Here is a 20941-nt window from a genome sequence, read left to right as displayed (position 1 = left end):
ATTTTGTGATACCGTTTTCTTAGCTCTGTGGTTTTTATACGTTAAGTGGGAAGTGTTTTAATTCCAATGTATATGATGCATTCAGACTTGCATATTTTGCAACACTATTTGGCTTGTCTCAAATGTCCGAGATGGTAGATAAAAAATCACAAGTATGATTGAAGTTACGGTTGTCAGCATGGGACAGCCTGCACTGAAATTGGGGCGGGTAATGCGATTTCATGCAATGACATCACTTTTCCCCACTCCAGACACGAACCACTGCGAGAGGCTGGATACGACGAGCCGCTGATGAGGCGCTGTTACTGAAATGAAAGTAGTAGAAGGAGACGTGGACACTGTCTCACAAGCGGGATTCAGAAGTTAACATACCGTCGGAAACAAAGTTCTCCGCAGACACTACAGTAAGTGAGGTGAATTCCTATTAAGCGGCACATTTCAGGACTTTGACTGGACGCTTTACCTTCGCATTACGCATAACGAGACAGACGCTAGCAGAACTGAGAATGTGCTGAATCCTCAGCAACTGATGTAGCAAAATGTTACATTTTATGGGTTTGTTTTACAGCGATTATTGTATGAAACAGCATTTTAAATGCGCTGGTGAGATTGAATGATTACTCTTTACCCGCTACTTCATATGTAACCCAGTAATGTAATTATGTTCTGTAGCCTGCTCTATTAACTATGAATATTGTACTGTGTGAGCATGAGTGCTCTATCAGTGGTGGAGCTTGCAGCACTGACCTAGTAATTGAAAACCATTTTTTTCTGTAGTTTTAGATTACATCAGTTGCCAAGCTATGTTCACTTCCATCATGAAAGTAGTGACTAATACAAGTGTAATGGGCAGTATAAGTATTCCCTCACCCCATTGCCTCTAATTGTTGACAGATGTTTTGGACGCCTTTGTCACCCAATTCTTGCTGTTAAGCTAGCTGTGCATTAAGGGAAATCAGTTTCAGAGTTCTGAGTAAATGTCTCAGAACATTGATATCCGGTGGCATTGGAAACAGGCTTTATTATGGCATCACCAGGACACAACACATCAGCACCAGGCTATATTTATGCTGGGCAATGCCAGATGTTTGGATAAAGACATCTGAAAGTCAAGGTCATTCCTGAGTGATTTTAATAGCGGTGTGTAGGGACAGGTCACAGCTGCATTCACACATGGTAAGAAATATAATGATTCTTCAGGTGCTGCAGCTCATCGACAGGTCACAGTGTCAGTCCAAGTCTAGCTCCCCCTCTTACACCTCCTCGTGTGACGGTCTACCCTTCTCGCCTTGCCACCGCTTTGAAGATACGCAGGTCTGGGTTCCTCTAGTCGTTTATCAGTTTTCCCTTTATCTCCCTCATGTCTGCTTTGTGCAGGTGGCAACCGTGGGTATGCTGCAAACTAGCACTTCTGGAAGACATTAGCATGTAGAAATATTCATCAATTACTCTGCTGAGGCTGCGTGATATGACAGAGAGACACAGCAGGAGGGAAGACCAAGATCTCCCGGAGACATCACAACTCGTTCCCCACATGCACACACACATACAAACACAAACACGCGCGCAAACACACACTGCAGACATTTAGATGAAAGGAATTATCTTTCGCTGCATTGTTTCTGCCTGCAGCCTTTTGTTTTGCCAGCATGTCATGGAGCTCTGAGTCAGAGCAGAAGATGCTCATTTGTATTCTTGTCGACAGCGAACCCTGTGAAAGAACAACTTAAACTCTTGGCCTTGTGTTTACTCGCCTGGTGTTCTCTCTGTGTGTTGGAGTATGCTCTGTATAAAGGGCTCACAAAGATCATGGCAAAACTGTTTCAATCATTCCAATGATATGAGCTACTGTGTGTAGTGTGCCCGTTGAAGAATCCACCCAAAGGAGGAATCTACGGTCATACGAACATTGGAGTTGGCAAAACACTACTTAGGTCGCAGCTGTAACAAACATTCGATTCATAGCCCCGGCCAGGAAAAATATCCCTTGGAATGTAGCTGTAATCAATTCAGGCAAACCTAGTTAACTTTACAACCACGTCACATTTAGCCAATATGAGGGATATACGGTCTTGATTTTGTTGTGCAGGAGAAGAAATCAAACCAATCCTGTGAAATACTTTGACCCATGCCCTGAGTAAGACTTCTCGGATCCAAAATCCATACATAAACAAAAGTAGTCTTTAAACCTATTGAGAGGTGAGGGGCTCCCTCTGTATGACCATATGGTTTGTTCATTTGTCTGAGAATAAAGGGTCTTTAAGATGCTGCAGCAGCCCTGCCCTCTTAATCAATACTACTGCTCCCACAGGAAACAGAGTAAGCCAGGGGTATGCCTCGCGCAAACGTTTGATGTTGAAGTGGGCTCTCTGTGTCAGGCGTCCGCCATCAATGTTAGAACATGCAAATCCTCCCCTCACACTGGCATCATAAAGCAGCTCAGTGTATCATGAGAGAACCAACTGGATGCTCTGAAATCCCCTCCACAAAAACCCTCTTAACGGCGTTTCATTTTCATACTTCTGTGATATGCCATAAATAGGCCCCGTCTGGCCAGACGGCAGAACAGAGGATGTGGCTGATGAGAACCTGGTTGGACCAGCTCAAAATGAGCAGGGGGTGTCAGCCATGAGACACTGTGCCTGGTGACCAGATGCTGGTGACAGTCTCTGGACCAGCCGTTCACCTCGTGTCTGCTCATGGAGCCTTGAACACTGGAGTCCGGTCATGGTGCCCCCCATGCTGCCTGGAAACAATGACTGGCTGCTAATGCTTTATAATCTTGCCTGAACTAATGTCCTGTAACCGGGCCTCACTTCCCAGTGTCCTGCTTATCCTCTCTCCCACCAAACCGGCCTTGTTTTGTCCTTGCTGGGCTCCCCCTCTGCCTTCGTGTTGGCAGGGGGACTACCACTTTCTCCCAAGTATTTACAGCGATATGAAACCTGTCTTTAAACGCTGGATGACAAATGGTTTTCATTAGTGAGTTTTATGATAACAATGAACTGATGTAATGAAAGTAGAACATACTTCATGTCTTATTGCCTGTAAGGAATTGTGGCGATTGTTGTAGCTACGGAACAACACTGTGATAAGAAAAATGTTTCTCTTCAGGTTAGGCACGTTGGTTCTGATAATTTCATGGCCTACATGTGAAAGTAATTTTCCTGGCTTCTACGAATAGCCGAAATCCACATTGCAGAAGGTACTGGCCGATGATGACTATAGCCACGATTCTTGACTTCATAATTAAGGTCTGGCTAAAGGCTCCATGCAAATTACCATGAGAGGCCACTGTTTGGTTTTATTGCCCCAGCTGTAGACCCTGCCCATCTCCCAGCCCAACAGCCAGTGTCACATTTCTAATAGGTGGATTATCCGTCCAATGCACATGGAGTCCAGCACATTACTGCCCATTAAACTGTCGGCATCTCAATAGGGGTTTGTACCCCAAGAGTCTGATTTACAACTCTAATCCTGAGTCCCCCTGACAGCTCCCCTCACACCAACTGTCTGACGAGGAAACAGAACGGTCAAGATAGACCAGCCATCTGCCAACAGGCAGCAAGCCCTTCCCTTCTTAGTTTTGTGGACATATTTGACGTTCAGATACTTCTAGTCTTTGAAATACGTTAGTGTTGTTTTGTGTGCGTTGTGTGTGTTTCTGTCTGTGGTACACGTTTTCTTTCTGTTCCCCTCGTGTTTGCACTGTGCGTTAAGCCAGTCAACAGCTTACACAGGGTTAGTTTCTTTGCAGTCCTTCGAATGTGAGTTCAGTAACAAAGAACTGGAGTTAGCCCAAGTTCCCAATTCTACTAATCAACCATTGTAGCTACTAAGTAAAGTAAACATTACCCCTGAGTCTAGGCATTAGCTTCCTTCAATGACAACTCGATCATTCGTTAATGGGACAGTGAGCAGCCATCGGCTGAAAAGGGGAAGTGGATCTTAGGGAGTCACAATAGGGCTTTCATGAGAGCGATCTTCTTGTGCCTGTGTGTTGGCTCCAGGGTACCATGTGACCTACTCTCATTCAGGTCATGTCATCCAGCCCAGCCCCTGACCCTCCTGCAGGGACTGGCTCTGTGAAGACCTTTCATTCATCTGTCCCAGACGCCTGCCAGGGTTCCTGTCAGCCACAGACATGAGGGGGATGATCCCTGGCCTGGATTCATTCATAGATTCTGAAATAATAATGATGGAGAAACTGTAGCTTGTTCTCCCCTTTCTACCACTAGGTGGACTCAACAGAGGCCCTTGAATAGATGCATTGGCTCTGTTGGGGTGTGATAGTAGTGTCTCACAACCTTCTGGTATTTTCTATTGAGGTGTTTTGTGGTTCATTGTCACCTTGATGATGACATCGTAGATGGGTAGAATCATTTGTATTTAAACATGTGATTCACTCAAAGATGAACAGGCACTCTGAGTCCGCTGGCTGGCTGGTTGAGGTCAGATTCTCTGTATGTATGAAGTGACCTTCATGAAGGAGCCCCGAGGGTTTCGATTTTTTGTTGAGGAAGTCGAATCTGAATGCGAGACAATTCAGGTCATCTCTATCTCATCTCCGTCAGGTCATCTCTATCTGAAGTCAATGAGAGCAAAATGAAAACGAAATGTTAGCCTACTCATCTTTCAAATGTATCTCGTAATACTTTTATATGGATCAACAGAACGTTGGTCTCTATGGAATAGGAATTACTTTTCACTATGCATTTTACTATGCAAACTATGCATGTGCTTATTGTTTCAAATGTAGCTGCTCATGTGCTCCCTACATATACGGGCCCAGGTGAGGGTGAGCTGAAGGACATTCTGTCCTTTAGTAACAACACCCACAGATGAGCAGGATGTAGCTAACCTAACATCAGCCGGGCAGTGTTACTGCCAGTCATCACTGCCAAGTCAATGGTTGATATTTTAATGAGATGGAAGAAAAATGTCCCGCCTCTTTCCAAATTGAAAAAGCCATATAAAGACCCCCCTGAATATTCAAGAGCCATAATCAGGGCATTTCTTTGCCATTCACTGGCCTCTTTTCTTGTGCCTAGTCATGGGAGGCCAATTTGACATCATGGGTCTGATTCGCAAGGAAAATCCTCTTAGCTCAGAACCCATGTTCTTCAGAAGACGATGAATAGCTGGTGGAACTCCATTAGTCTGTCGTCTGGTCGGATATCCTCTCTGCCCGCGCCTTTGTCCGCGACATGGTGGGATCTCTTTGGAAACATAACCCCCTCTTTTCTCCTTTATGGCCCTGCCAGCAGCTGGAGGGTTAATGTTTAGCAGCAGAAGAGGCAGAGGCAGCAGTAGGAGGAGGAGGGGAAGAGAGGAGGAGAGGTGGGGGCTGGTTCACAGCTGTTGTAGTAGGCAGGGTCTATTGGGGTAGGAAGGCTGCCTCCTCTCACTCGCCCAGGAACAATGGGAGACATGGCAGCCTCTGCAGACAGCACAGACGCACACACAACACACACGTCCGAGCAGAGGCCTTTTCTCTGTGCGGTTGTGTAGGGGAGACCTGCCTCGTTTACGAACAGGAGAGGATCAAAACCTCCCAGAGAAATCTGTAGTTTGATCAGGAAAAAGGCAAATGTGAAGCTGTGGTCTTTTTTGGGTGCCTTGCATTTGGCTGTGGACTGGGGATCAGTGTGTCGGATGCTCTGACTGGATCCCAGGAAACACAGCAAGGTGAGACTGTGCATTTACCGAATTATAACATTTAGGCTATAAAAGTGTATGTAAAGCACATCATCTGAATATGCTTGTGTTGGGACTGATCATTGGTTCTATATTAGTATTTTGGTTTAAACAATCATTTGTACGATACCTCTGTCAGTTTTTCTGAGTAATACTATCAGTTTCATTCATTGTTTTGGACTGATGGGTGTACTGGACATGAATAGATGTGAGATGTGTAGAGATACATCCTTGGTCAGGTTGACATCGCCCTGTGCGGTATTGTGACACTGGCATCCATGGGTAACATTTGGGGTAGCCGCAAACTAGCCGGGGCTCATTCGACTACAATGTCAGGTTTGTTTTCCTATCTTCTTCCAGGCCACTGTGGAAACGTGGGCTTATTTTGCTCATACGACAACGTGTCATAAGTCATCGATTAGAAATGCGGGGGGGGGGGGGGGGGGAGAGAGATATGAGCTCCAGTGTGTTGTTTGTTGTCAGGCGAGGACCCCACTCTGTGTGTGTGTGTGTGTGTGTGTCAGGACTGGCAGGACCAGAATGCAGTTCATGTGAGGAGGGTGGGGTCTGGAGGTTGCCTGGCAAAGATTTCGAAAAATATCCAAGGAGGCCACCATTCTGTTTGATTACTGTCAGGCATGGCGCACATCCAAGCGCTCAGCTCTTTTGGGAGGTGCTCCCCTCTCCTCTCCTGTGCTCTCCTCCGCCCCTCCCCCAGTCCTCTGGTCCTCCTGCCTCCGGCACGCATCCCAAATAGTGTTTGTGTGTAATTGGTCTTCGTTCATGTTGTTAAACATCAGGAGCTGCAGGGACAAAGGAAGATGGTAAGTTAACCCAGTAACCTGCTTCTGCCTACATGCTGCTGGATTTGTTATCCTCTGCCCTGATATTCATTTGATTTCGGCTATTCATCCAGTAAAATATTGCATGGATGCTAATTGGCTCATGTTTGGGTTAAACCGACCTCTTTCACTTGTGTCTCTTTCAATTCCTCCGCCTGGGTCTTCTCAAGTCCTAATGTTTACATGTGCTTCCAACATGCCTTAACCTCACAGAGGGGACTTGAAATCTGTGCTATTTCAGACTGACAGATAGAAAGGGTGCTGTTTGACAGATCCTGAGACGGGCCTTGCCTGCTCCAAATCCCTGTGTGTCTGTGACTGACATGATTTAAGAATCTTTGAGGGTTTCTTCTCTCGGCTCGGCAGAGGGCTCTTTGATTTGCAGCCTTGCCCTCATCCCATGAAATAGTCAGCTCATTCCTCATGGCATCTCAACAGCCCCGCCGACTTTGAACTCTGAACCAATCCCACTCTCGTTCAAATCCTTGAGGTGCCATATCTGCCGCCTGCCTTGGAAGCTGCGTGGTGATCATGATTCTTTGTTTGTCCCATAAGAGATCACAAATCAGGATTTTTCTCACAGGGGCAGGTGTGCTAGGGCAGCCAGACTGCTCAACTGAGCTCAAGTTAAAGCCCAGATTGTGAAGACAGCTGCTAAACACCGCTAATCCCATTTTAGTTTGACAAGATCTGAAGGGATCAGCTCTGTTCTCCATAATAGCTGCTTGGGAGCGAGGAGTTAATACTGTAGCTCTGTCTACACAGATCTGGGCTGATGAGACACGACTAGACTTCAGCTGAAGAGAGGCTAGGCTGGGCTAGTGATGGTGAGGTCCTACAATGCGAGTGGGTGCCCTGTGGACTCAGGGCATAATTACCACCAGTGAACTCAGTAATGGGGAATCCCAGATTACGGACTACAGGCTCCGAAAAAATAGATTGTACCACTCGAGTGTGCAGTCTGTGTGCGTTTCTTATCGCAAGGACATAAAAGGGGACTTCTTAAACGCCGTGTCTGTTGAATTATTCATCTGTCGTCTTTCATTACACTTTACAGAAATAACTCAGAGATGAAAAGGAAAGATGAGAGAGGGGGAGAGGAGAGTGGGGGTTGGGGGCTTGTGGTCTTGGCACGGCTGGTGTCTGTGCTGATATCTCCCGCCGGCCATGGAGATTCCTCTCTGCTTCCTGTTCAGTCTGGGAGGAGAAGAAGAGAAGGGAAGGAGAGAGGAGTAGAGGAGGAGAAGAGAAGGGAAGGAGAGAGGAGACTAGAGGAGGAGAAGAGGGGGAAGCCATTATACTCTCCTGCTAACAATGGGGAGGACATTTGAGGCCAGCGATGCTAAATCCATTCTGAGGCTCCTCTCTTCTCTGACTCGTGACAAGTGAGCAATGTCTCTCTGAGGGGCTACCAAGGGAAATCTGTTTTCAGAGTCAAGCTAGCAGAGGGTACGGCACCGATGTCACCCTAAGTCCTCCATAGCTTCCATTTAAAGCTCTGAAGGGCCAAACGGGGGAGGAGAACTGATGCAGGGAGTGAGGAGGAGGAAGGGTTCAGAGGGTACTAAGATGGATGTGTTTGTTTTCTTTTTCCTAAGCTCCTTGGTTGTGAAGTTGGAGGACAGTGGAGCTCGACCCATCTTCTCTAGACTCTGAGGAGGGCTGACATCACAGGTAAGATTTCACTCTAGGTCCCTGTGGATAGTCTAGAACCAAGCCGAATATCAGACAAACTATTCTCTATTCTGTTAGAAGGCTCTGGGCTAGATGACTGCACTCGGTTTTGTTCTTTGTCTTTTTTTATGCTCCAGCCATATAGTGGGAATACTTCTTCTCTGACAACACCCATGAAAACAGACTTCCTCAGGAGTAGCTGCTGGGAGATTCCATTAAGAGACATCATGGCTATTTAAACCTATAGATGACACATCAGTTTTTTTGGGTGCGATAGTGTTGCAAATTCTTTGTCTCCGTATGAAAGCAATCAGAATGTCCTCAAGCACAGATGATTTGATTTGCAGGTATCCCTTTTACAGACATTTTACCGTGCACAAAAAACACTATATATGTCTTTGCGCTCACGGCGCTGACACATTATACAACATGTTTTGTTCTTTGATTGCACTGTGAACTGTGCAAGCTGTGCCTCGACATTCTTTATTCACACACTGTTGTTTTGTTGTATTTTTAGTGGATGACTGTGTGACGGAGAACGGTGGAAAACCAAGCTTCAGGGCACACTCCCAATCTAGCAGAGACCAAATGTGAGGGTGGAAAAAAAATACAAACGATCCTTGAAAATCACAGGATCATTCCAGAAAGCTGATAAGGCTGGAGCCAGCCAGCCAATATGGCCGCTGAGCCCTGTGACCGTCCTAGTCTGCATTCTGTATTCCCCTAGTGGCCTCTCCTCTGAGTCGGCCTGTCTTTGCCCGGCTACGCTCTGTGGAAGGAGCTCCCTGGCACTACAGTTTAAGAGCCGACACTAAAGCTCTCTTGGTCTCAATGAGCCTCTGTGTGGCCGCCATGCTGACTGACTGCTGCTGGGCTGCACAGAGGCCCTAACCAGCATGACAATACAGTAGTTCATGAGCTGGCCTCCGAGTTCTTGTTGCTTCCTCTAGGATGTAGCAGCACTGGATGTGCTAAAAGTACAAACAGTGTGGAGCCTTTCTTCATGTAGGATGTCAGTCCTGGATTCGAACTGCTGAGGTTTCCTAGGTTAATATGTCCTTCGTTTGTGCTAAAGGTCTACAGGCTTCTGGATGGATGTGGAAATAGAGGTCCCTTCACTGTTATGTCTTTCTTTGAGGGGGACTCACAAAGAACTTGAATGTTATATTGAGACCCACTTTTGTGTGTACTGTTGGTGCAGTACAGCCCATGGTACAGGATGTGCATACACACACACACACACACACGTGATGCCTGGAGCGGTAATGAACATTGCTGTGATATTTATAAACATAAACACTCAATAACGCTCCACTGTCTGAGGTCAAAAGTCTGACTATCGTGGACTTCCGCCATTGGGTGAAGGCACATTGATCTGCCATCCATTAAAGGAGGGTTTGGCCTTGCTCCATCCATTATGGCTGAGTACATGAAGTGGAGATGAGTGGAGAGCTGCTGGGCTGGACTGTCTGTGATGATGAAACAGTCCAGCGGGACCTCAGCCTTCCCGTAAGAGCATCGAGAGCAGGGCAGTGGCACAAGGTCAGGATCAGCTTCTCTGCTCTGCGCTTGACCTTAACGCTGGACGAGGGGGTGCAAACGTAAGCTGTCTGAAATGGAAGGGATTCCAGGCGTGGATTAGGGCCGTCTTATCCCCGGCTGATGACACCCTCTGAACGTGGCACTGATACGTGTCACCGCGGCCCCCCCGCGCGCGGTCACTCAGCCAGCCACACCTGTGATGACGAAGCAGCGCTCCGCTCCGCTCGGAGCGAGCGGCCATATGCTCTGCTGCTCCCCTAAGCCCAGGCGGTCTGCCGTGTCTGGACGATCCTGCTCTGTGGTCGGGCTATCAGGGCCTGCCAACCGCCAGAGGGGTACATCGAAACGCATCAACAACCTATCCTCGACAAGCCATAGTAATACTGGATTGATTTCAAATATGTAGTTGTCTGAGGAGACGCTCTGCCCTGTACCGTGGGTTCGATAGAACTCTTCTTTTTTTTTCCTCAGGCTTTTCATGCCAGTCTGAGAGATGCCAGCTCTAACCCAGGGCCTGTCGTTACAGATGAGAACCATGTCTGGGGAGACAGAGCCCAGGGTGTGTCAGGAGGACTTTGGATCCGACGAGGGAGATGTGGAGTCGTACCTGGAGGAGGAGGACAACAGCAGCGAGCTCTTGGACCGACTCAGAGAGCTGGAGGTGAGGCTAGGACTCACTGCACTGATGGACTGCACTTAGTCCTGGAGGACCTCCATCTGCTTTCAGCGTTCATTCCTTTCACATGACTCATTTATAAACCTTTATTAGAATTTTATCGATTTTTCCTCTGGCAGGATATTGTTTAGTAACCTGGTTGCCCCCTCCGACAGGCAGAGAACTCGGCTCTGATGTTGGCCAATGAAAGTCAAAGAGAGGCCTACGAAAGATGTCTGGATGAGGTCAGTTCAAAATAGGAATTCATTTTCCTTCCAAAAGGATTACACGAATAACCGTAAATCTATTGATCTTTTCAAAACAACAGATGATCTATTCATAACGACATATATTATTATCGTTAGGTGGCCAACCATGTGGTGCAAGCCCTTCTGAACCAAAAGGTAACATGGGAATTCAACATCTGTTGCGTTTTCCATCATATTTGCTCATGCTTGGTGTAGATTGTATAGCAGCACAGTCATTAATAGTCTCTTGTGTATGTGTGTAGGACCTCCGAGAGGAGTGTATCAAGCTCAAGATGCTGGTGTTTGACCTGGAGAGGCAGAACAGGGCCCTGTGTGAGCTCTTCCAGCAGAAGCTGCCCAGCCAGTCCAGTGCTCACTACCAGGTAAAACAACATTTACACAACAATCTGCTGGATGTCACTACTGTCTTCTCTTACTCAGCGGTCCAACGGTGTTCTCTGTTTGGCTTGCAGTGTTTAGTTGTACACATGATATCATAATAGTCTTGGATCTCCGGTTTCAGGTGCAGACAGGACCCCTTCCGGAGTATAACAGCCAGCTGTACAATGACTCTGCCAAGCAGGTGGAGGCTGCCCTGACTGAAGCACAAGCTAAGGTGACTACAAAGCACTGGTACTACCTCAGTTGTTAGTGTCAAATACACGTATAGGTCCATCATCTGTTGTACTTATGCATATCTCCTCCCTGGTTGACTTAGGAATCTGTTGATCTGATTTTCTGTGTGTGGGGGGGGGGGGATATTTCCATTTGTTAGGTTTTTTGAAAGGAAGCACATAAGGTCCTATAGATTTTGAATACTGTTGAATGGTACAATGTTGATATAAAGACCTTCTGTTTCTCCAAAGGGAAGTGCCTTCCGTCCCCAGCACGCCTCCCCCGGGCCCCGGGGCCCTGCGGCCTCCATGGAGGCTCTCTCCCCCTTCTTTAAGAAGAAAGCACACATCCTGGAGGTCCTGCGCAAGATGGAGGAGACGGACCCGCTCAAGTTCCACCCCTCCTCCGCGGGCCTCTCCTTCTGCGACTACAGCCAGGTGCTGATGTCCTCCGAGGCGGTGCTGGCTGGCGCGGAGCTGACCGTGCCCTGCAAGTCTCACCTCACACACTGCCGATGCTCCTGCTCCGAGGCCGACAAACAGCCTCACGTCAACGGGGAGGTGGCCTCGGTGGCGTGTGAGGGCTGCCGCACATGCTCGGCGTCCTGTAGGAAGAGCGTGGAGAGCCCCGCCAAGTGCAGCCACGTCTGTAGCCCCGCGAAGGCCGGCTTAGCCCAGAACCCTGCCGTCCACACTGCCGCTCCAGGTGAATGTCACGTCAACAGCACAACAACGGAGTCCGGTCTCCCTGTCAAACAACCTGCCGCTAAAGAGCACCAGCAACCAGGAGGCCCCTACCTGTCGATCACAAGCACAGATCCAAACCCGGCCAATCCGAGCTTGGAAGACTGCCAAGTGGTGACCGGGTCAAAGGTCTCAGAGACAGACGAAGCACAGAACCCAGAGGAGGACTATCTGCAGGGGGGTCTTTCTGACGAGGCTCCGTCCCTGCATCCCATCCCTGGAGAGGACAGCACAGTACAGATGACCTACTGTGAGATGGAAATCAGAGTGCTGACTCACAACACCCCGCTGGCCTCCGGCGACGCCAGCAGCTCCGCGTCGAGCGAGGCGTCCGTCCCCGAGATGGACGGCTCAGACCTGGAGGCGTCCTGCGGGAGGTCCAACGTCCCGGTCAGCCCCAGCCCCTCGTGCCTCAGCGAGGTCAAAGCCGCTGCTATTTCCTCTCCCTCCAAGCTGCTTAAGTTCCTGAAGATCCCCTCCATCGCAGAGAGGGCCCAGAGCGGCGGCCCCGCGCGGCTCAGCCCCCAGCTCACACGCACCTCCCGCATTCCCTGCCGCACCAACAACTACGAGGTGTACCACTCGCCGGTCCCCACCCGCAGAGCCACCACCACGGAGAGGTGCAGGCAGCCCCCTCCTCCGCCCGCCAGGTCCGAGTCCTACCCAGCCACTCACTCAGCCCCCACCTCCCCTCCCCAGGCAGAGGAGCCCTGCCCCCCTCCGGGTAACTCCAGCCTCCCCAGCCCCAAAGTCAGCCGGGCCTCCAGGCTGGGTCCGGCCGCCTCTCCGCGGGCCTCTCAGCGGGTCCCTCACTATGAAAATGTCCCTGAACTCTCCGCCTCCGGCCAGCAGGTGGCGCTGGGGAGCTGTGAGAACAGGACCAGCCTGCCTTCTCAAACCAAGCCCGGCATTGGAGACAGAAAGCTTGTGAAGTCCCTTCCCGAGGGAGGCATCGTCAGTCCGCCTTATCAGCGCCCCTCCTCCTCTTCCTCCTCCTCCTCTTCCACGGACTCCTCGTCAGAGCAGGAGGTGGATGTGGAGAGCCCAGCCTGGCACGGCCAACACAGCCTGCCCAACAGCTCTGGCCTCCACAGACCCCAGGGAGGTCACAGTGCTAACTACACCAGGGCCCCCAACAGAGCCCTGGACACAGAAGAAAGAGACTCGGTCATTGTGAACACCAACCTCTGCCAGGCCCCTCCTCCTCCCCCCAAGAGGAGCGACCCTTCCTCCATCCCCAAGAGGCCCAGCGCGGTGAGGCAGCCCGTGGAATCCAGTCACCACACCTTCAAAGACAGACTGGCCGCTCTTGGCAAACTGAGGAGCTCCGAGGATTTACAAGTCGGTCTGCAGCCGGGCGACGCAGCAGACGCCGCGCAGAGTGACGAGAGTTCAGTCGTCTGTGGCGACGAGAGGAGTAGGACAGCGGAGAAGCCACTGGATCATCATGTGGAGGAGCCCAAACACTCGAAATACACTGACTGTCTGGATGGGAAGCCCAAAGGTCATTTTCCGGGTGGTGGTTTGAAGCTCCCTGGAGCCTCTCTATCACATGACTCAGGGGTCAAACATCTGCCGTCTGGGCCCTCGGGTGCCAAGCCAGAGCATGATGTGGCCTCCTCCAGAGTAGCTGTAGCGAAGACAGACAGCCCTAAGAGTAAACTAGGCCTGCTGTCCCCCAACACAGACACTCCCCAGGTTCTACGCAACAACATGAAATGCCCAGGCTCCCTGAACCTCTCTTACAATAGTAAACCTGGACCTGGGACCCACAGCAGCGTCGGCCCCAGCCCCAGCAAAGTCCCCCCGAAGTCCCCCTCCAAACCCTGCCAAGCTCCGTCCGTCAGAATGGGTAAACCCTCGGAAGCCCCGCGCTACTCCTCCAAGTCGGAGGAGCGCTCCAAGATCGGTGGCAACAAGAAGAAGAACCTGGCCTACGGAGACAGCCTCCCTCCTCCTCCCCCCAGACCCCCCGCCGACGCCGGGGAGAAACCTCCCCCCGTCCCCAGCCCCCAGTCGGCCATCGAGCAGAAGGTCATGAAGGGCATCGAGGAGAACATGCTGAAGCTTCAGGAGCAGGACCGAGGGGCACAGCCCCCCGAGGTCAAGCAGAAAGCCTCCAACGGCATCGCCAGCTGGTTCGCCCTGAAGAAGAGCAAGCTGCCGGCGCTGAGCCGCAAGCCGGAAGGCCCCAAGGCCAAGGAGGAGAAGAGGGAGTGGAAGATCAACATCCCGTCGGTGGGGAAGGACTCCAGGGCGGCGACCAGGTGCAGGGAGGGCGTGGAGGGCCTGAACATCTCCACGCTGATGGAGAAGGCGGAGGGCCTGCGGAGGGCGCTGGAGGAGGAGAGGGCCTACGTGGAGAGGTCAGGCAGGGGTCACTCCTGCGAGGTGGTCATGGACCAGGCCCAGGGCCAGCTGGCCGTCATGTACAGGGGAGGGCGCTCCGACAATTTCATGCAGCAGTTGCTCAACAGGTGGGACATGGAGACCGTGCTTCCAAGTACATTCTTTTTTTGTTGTTGTTTACGTTTGACAGTCCAACATTGCGTTATGCCTAATCTCACATGAAATGTGTAGATGTTAAAGTGTGTGTGTGTGTGTGAGCAGAGTGGATGGGAAGGACGTAGTCCCCAGCTTCCCGCAGAGACGGCTGTCGTTCGACTGCAAGACGTCCAGACCTGTTTTCAACCAGCAGAGCGACATCAGCATCAGCCACACCACCAGCAGAGAGGACATGGAGAAGGTAGCTTTACTACCCCGGACATGAGACATGCAGGACAACGATATATGAGTGGTTGCACTGGTTACTTATAATGTTGTTTGTCTACCCAGGGATCAGATTCGATGAGCAACGTGGCCTCAGATGAGATTCTAGCGGAGCCGGTTCACTCCCAGCACTTTGCAAGTAAGAAGAACTATAAGCAATATCCCAGAGGTCTGGTTTTGCATTAGGAGTTATTTGTTTATTTTTCTTTGCTATAATCCACTTCTCCCAGGCTCTGGGGCCTCCACCTACACTCTGGACAGTGGCATTGGCACATTCCCCCTGCCTGACTACAGCAGCGGGGCAGCAGGGAGGAGCCTCTCCAAGGCGAGGGCTGGAGCAGATGGCCAGGCCGTGGGCTCCCCAGGCAGGTCCAACCGCAGGTCCAGGACTCTGGACAGGGACATGTCCACTCTGGAGGAATGCTACCCAGCACACAAACAGCTGATTCCCACCATCCAGTACGGCTCCGGGCTGGAGGGGAAGAGCCCATCCCTGATGCAGACAGCTGGTGTCATCCATGAAGGTAAAGACTTCTGATTACGGCACCCAACATCTGGGCATCCAAATCAGTTGGCCCTCTTTGTCTTGCCCACATCCTGTTTTGAATTTGGATGTAAAGACATGGACTTGTGTGAAAATGTTCCCCGGTCTGTAAGAATGTTTTCCTTGGCAAACCATATTTACACCTGCAGATAAAGAAGCATATGGAGCCCACATGTTCACCCCCCGCTCCAAAACCTGGACCTTCCCCAACCTGAAGACCCCAGCTGGCCCTGCAGACGTCTACCTGGCCGTGGAGGAGGAGCCAGCCCCCTATGGATCTCCCTTCAAAGGGGTGGGTTTATAGACAGAATCACTCATCAACATTTGTTTCATTGAATAGCAGTTGGATTCATTTGATGGCATTTCTGTTCCCCGTGCAACGTTCTTCCTGCGGACTGCATTATGCAAGATGTGGACATTCATGAATTCTGAATAGATATATACATATTTAACTGCAACCTGGCATTTCTACATCCTTCATGATTTTAGAGTGTTAAGCCCTGTGGCCCATCTGCTTCTCGTGCTGCCATGGACCCCAGCAGCCTGCCCGTGCCTGCCCAGACAGGCCTGAGCCGCCGGGGGAAAACTCGCACTCCCAGCGTCCCCGAGATGAGCCGGGAGGCGGGGCTGGAGCTTTTGAGGGAACGGCCAGAGGAAGCCCTGTCCCCCAGCCGCCCCCAGGTCCTAGAGACCCCCGAGTCGCTCAGTGACTCTCTTTACGACAGCTTGTCCTCCTGCGGCAGCCAGGGATGATGGAGGGAAGATGGAGGGAAGATGGAGGAGGGACAGAAGCAAGCCTCTACTGTGCTGCTGCTGCTCAACTTAACCCTAAAAGAACACAGTATCAGACTCCCCTGAGGACTCCCCTCACAATGCTCTTAGTCTTACCAGTTCTTCTTTCTGTGGACAGTTTAACTGGAAAGATAGACCTCTCCTCAGGATAGCTTATAAAACCCCAAACCAAAACCCAGAGGTTCTACAGACTTATTCACTGTTGATGCTCAGTTATGGAATAGAATGGAATGGGCATTGACTGGACACACCCTGTCAGCCACAACATTTTATGACAATTCCGGACTGCCAAAATGCATGGGCCCCCTAACTATTGCACACACATTGAGTTTAAACAAGTTAAATAATTTTCTGACAGTTACTGATCATGCCTCATTCTCTCTCTCTTACTCTGGCCCTTGTAACGAGGGATCTGACTTACTTTTCTTTGTTATGAATTCAACGCAGTTAATTCCAACTGTTCTCATTATCTTTTTAAACAGTAATGTACTGAAATAGGATAAATATGACACATTTTCTTAATATGAAGCTCTCAAAAATGAATGTTTATGTCTGTGATTTCTCATTGTTGATTATACATCATTGTACATCACAGTTTTATTGTATGAAAATAATTTGCTTATGAGGCTAAACATTTCTCTTTTTACTGCCGATAAAGGATGTCTCATTTGTTTGCCTGTTTAAATCGTAATACTTTGAAGGTAATATATACCAGCAATAATATCATAGAAGAGAAATGGCTACACAATCTGATGAATATGTATTTCTAATATTTATTTATTTTATGTGACGTGAAATGTACATCATTTGTGATTATCATTTTGTAACATTTCTGTGAAAATGCAGTTCCCTAGCAGAAGTAGGTTATGTTGATCTTCGTCATATTGTCTATGTTGTTTGTCCCCTTAGCAAAAATATCTGTACCAATGCCAGGTCTTCAACTTTCTCATTAAAACTGTGGAACTTTCTTATGCATTTGATTAAATTTACTTTTGATTTTAAAATTAATTCTTGATTTTAAGTGACTATAAGCATCTTCTACAAGTCAAGACCCTAAGAGAAAACTGGCCTCAACAAAGTATTCAGTTGTTCGCTTTCAACAAGTTTATTTGAGCAAATGTATCAAATTGCTAGATTTTTATAGTACATCAGGAAAATAAGTTTCACATTATACAGACTTTGAAGGAAATAAAATGTCACATTTGGCAAATGTCAACCTTTGTAATTACAGGAAATGTATTCAACAAATGTACTTTGAGACCCATAGAATGTAGCACTTCTGATGAAACTTTCCACTGATATCTGCCTGGTTTTACTGGCTTTCAAGAGAGAAGACCAGTGTCTCAAAGTGCACTTGGAAATCCGCTGTGGGGTCATAGAAGGTGAGGGAGGTGACGAGACACACAAGTTATGCAATGGTACAACTATTACAATGCTGCTTGCAAAAATATATATAAAATTCTACATCTGTTAGATTTAAAGATGAATCTTTCAAATGGGATGTAGGATTAAGGGCATCAATCACAGGTCAAAATATCAGGTAGAGCTTTGATAAAGATGTAATACAAAAATCAGAATATAATCAATATAAATAAAAGAATGATTAATCTAAATAATTCTGATAGAACCCCAAAAAATTTTGTATTTCTTCAGTGGCACAAAAAAATTAAGTATGCGTTACTCCTCATCTTAGTGTCTTTATAGAACACCAGCACTCTCTACAGGCCAATCATCCTAACTGCTGAATTAGTAAGAATTCATGTGTCCAATGTTTGGCACACAAGACTATAAGTCAACATTTTAAAAGTTTTGCATGCTCAAATTCCTTTTTAAGTAGAAAGTTAATCATTAAAGTAGCAAGGACAAATTAAGCAAAAAGAGACAGTGTTGCAGATATTGTGCCATGTTGTCACCAACTTTTTAATGTTGAACTTCCTGGGGATTTCTTCCATCTACTTCTTTTCCTTCTTCTTGTCCTGGATGTGGACAAGGACAAATGTTACATCAGAACAAAATCTTAATACAAACCTTCGTCTTACTTCCACAAAGTAATGTGAAAGGCTAAACCCTAACCCCAAAAGAGATCATTACCTTCTCGTTCATGGCCAGAATAACCATGAGCTTTCTGAAGATGGTCACAAAGTCCAGGAACAGGTCAACACAGTGCCTAACAGAGGACACAGAGAAACATTAACTTTTTTGCAGTATACAAGATTAAATTTTGCAGTAAATATGATGTACTAACTGGTGTTGACTAACTACACCTCTCTTCAGATGGAAAGCCTCACCAGATATAGTCCTTGTCTCCGTTTTCAGCTTTCTCAATGATGAGCTGAGTGTCAAACAGAACGAACCCACACATGATGACCAGCCCAAGGTACATGTGCGCCTGAGAACAAAGAACCAGTCAGAAAGACATTCGACACCAGAAAAAAAATGGTACAGTATTAGTATGTTTAATGTCTGCTGCTTTGCAGTTTGCATCTTCAGTGTTTGAACTCACAGAATGACACCAATGTTCCTGATCTACTGTACCTTAAACAGCATGACGGATCCAAAGAACATGTTAACCACAGACAGCAGGAACATGATGGACAGCCCTGACATCAGAGTACCTGAGGGGAACAATACAAAGAGAAGTTAAGGGAACAAAGTTTTGGAAAATGCGATTGAAATCATCCGAAACTGACAGTGTACCCCAAAGAATATCAATCCCACACTGTCACATAGGATCCATCAGTCACATGATCGCTGATGGATTGTACATCGATGCATTGATGCTGTGTGGACATCTGAAGGATGTCTAATCTAAGAGGCTGAGTGGTCCAGGGAGCTTGGTTGTCTACCTCCCAGGAAAAGGTAGCTCCTGCGTTTGGCATAGAGGGCACTCAGGGTGAAGCACAGGAAGATGATGGAGGTTCCCAGGAAGGCGGTCACAATGATGCTGCAGGGACACACAGACAATATTTTCAGTGAAGTCTTTTCCCCCCCCCATAGGTGTGTTCTTTCTTGACACCGTGTTTCTGCAGAGAGCGTGGTGAGTGCTCCTGAACATTTCCACGTTCGAGACATGACGCAGCACTTTACCTTGGGTTGATAGCGATGACAAAGTCCATGGCAGGCCCAAGACCAACGCCTGGTTGGGAGGAGGAGGAGCTCCGTTAGTGATTAGGCCTAGTCATAGGCTGTGTCATCTACGTCACTATCTAGACTAGGAATGGCGAAACGATCTCACCTGTGAGGAAAGCAAACCCTGCCAGGATGGCCAGCCTCTTCTTCTCCGTCTCAGAGCTGTGAGGCGTCATGGCCAACCAGAACATCATCCCCAGAGAGCCCAGGAGAGACACGATCCCCCCCTGAGAAGCAGAGGGAAGATCTCCTTACTCAATACAGTTCGGGCTCATTAACAACCATGTCCCACGGTCCCATGCTGTGGTGTTGTCGGACGACTGCGCTAACCTGAAACAAGCGGGTGACAACGTGGACATACGATCCAGCTGCCGCCATGAACATACACATCGCCAGGCTGGAGTAGACATTCTTCAGGTGCACCTGGGTCGAGTGGGAGCTGGACACACAACGCAGAGTTCATGAGCACAACGATGGAGGCAAGTCCCACAAGGCAATACTGCAAATGACGCACAGCACACTCACATCTGGGAGAACTTGAGGAGGGCATCCAGGTTGATGCTGCGGTCGAACACATTCATGCTGACGCAGGTTGAGGAGCTCTTCACAGAACTTGGTTGGATGGAATCTGATAACAAGAAGAATGCAGATCGTTATATAGTTGTGACATCCTCCAGGATCATGAATAGCCCAAGCTTACTGTTCCCTAAGCAGTCGTTTTAGTTGTTGTAGTAGTTGTCTGATGAGACTATATTCAGTATCTCCTTTTATGGAAATCAATGATTACTGGTAGAGAGGCAACTGCGTAGGGGATTTGCATAAGGAGATACTACTGGGCGTGTCGTCGACTCAATGCGTGACTGCAACAGGCTTCCAAACTGAAATAGAAAGCTAGCTTGTTGTCTGACGAAGGAATCTAATCGTCATACCAGCTGTGCATACTTTAGTACGTTGGAACGTACTGGAATACAAAGTTAAGCGTGTACTACTAGCTGACACTAACTGTCTAGTTAATTGCCATGATTTAAGCAAAACAGCATGTAGCTAATCTAGCTCAGCTGAATTAATTTAACAGTGCCATTTGCTTCCTACATTTTCAACTGTTTCAAGTTACCATGCCACTACACTAGCAAGCTAACTGTTTAGCTAGATAATTTAATATTGCCTTGTACTAATCGTACAACTCATTGTATTGTCAGTGAGCCTTGCTAAACTAGCAACAAACAAATAATGTCGTTAGCGTTAGCTGCAGCAGTAGTAGCTGGCTAACATAAGACTAGCTAAATTAGCTAGAGAGTTGCTAGGTAGCTAGCTTGTTTAGCTAGCTGGACTAACTAACGCTGACGGTCTAAAACGCCTGGCTAACTGCTTAAAACAACTAATAGACGACGTTTCGGTATTTCGCTTCGCTAAATACGATAAAGCGTCGCTGCGTGATGCAAAACAGGTGTCCAACATACTAGTAAACTTACTCAGCCAATGTTTTTGTGTGTCGTCTCACCAGAAAACACTTTCCGATTTCGCGTCGCGTTCTCTTCCTGCTTGACTTTTTTGTTTGCAAACATTACGTGTCATTCTGGGATTGACTTGCTGATGTCATCGGGACAATTCTCTTCGGCCATGACGTCAAATGTAGCTTTGTCAAGTTATCGGGGTTTATCTATGACTATGTATGTTGTTAATTTCATAAT

General features: G+C 48.3%; 2 protein-coding genes across 6 annotated transcripts; one reads left to right on the top strand and one right to left on the bottom strand.

Annotated features, from left to right (window-relative positions):
* The first annotated feature begins 260 nt into the window (after nt 1–260).
* Nucleotides 261–17554, top strand: nckap5l (NCK-associated protein 5-like). 4 transcript variants are annotated; one of them, XM_062458770.1, is made up of 13 exons: nt 261–404; nt 8138–8213; nt 10282–10416; nt 10587–10655; nt 10776–10814; nt 10922–11041; nt 11182–11274; nt 11525–14493; nt 14627–14762; nt 14852–14924; nt 15016–15309; nt 15479–15621; nt 15819–17554. In XM_062458770.1, the coding sequence occupies exons 3-13, from the start codon at nt 10282–10284 to the stop codon at nt 16080–16082; spliced, it is 4335 nt and encodes a 1444-aa protein (XP_062314754.1). In that variant the 5' UTR covers nt 261–404; nt 8138–8213; the 3' UTR covers nt 16083–17554. The 4 variants fall into 4 exon arrangements, with proteins under 4 accessions (XP_062314754.1, XP_062314752.1, XP_062314753.1 ...); XM_062458768.1 differs by having other exon boundaries at nt 10227–10416; XM_062458769.1 differs by lacking the exon at nt 261–404 and adding an exon at nt 5389–5688.
* Nucleotides 17203–20843, bottom strand: LOC134018654 (probable Bax inhibitor 1). 2 transcript variants are annotated; one of them, XM_062458772.1, is made up of 10 exons: nt 20723–20843; nt 19776–19878; nt 19581–19689; nt 19357–19477; nt 19209–19257; nt 18968–19065; nt 18657–18736; nt 18410–18510; nt 18213–18288; nt 17203–18097 (listed from the first exon to the last, which is right to left on the bottom strand). In XM_062458772.1, exons 2-10 carry the CDS (start codon nt 19829–19831, stop codon nt 18074–18076), a joined length of 714 nt encoding a protein of 237 aa, XP_062314756.1. In that variant the 5' UTR covers nt 19832–19878; nt 20723–20843; the 3' UTR covers nt 17203–18073. The 2 variants fall into 2 exon arrangements, with proteins under 2 accessions (XP_062314756.1, XP_062314755.1); XM_062458771.1 differs by lacking the exon at nt 20723–20843 and having other exon boundaries at nt 17203–17486; nt 18039–18097.
* Nucleotides 20844–20941: the final 98 nt, after the last annotated feature.

This window comes from Osmerus eperlanus, chromosome 4, assembly GCF_963692335.1.
Source record: "Osmerus eperlanus chromosome 4, fOsmEpe2.1, whole genome shotgun sequence".
NCBI classification, from domain to species: domain Eukaryota; kingdom Metazoa; phylum Chordata; class Actinopteri; order Osmeriformes; family Osmeridae; genus Osmerus; species Osmerus eperlanus.
The sequence above is the reverse complement of the archived record's forward strand: the minus strand, read 5'-3'. Positions and strand labels throughout refer to the sequence as shown.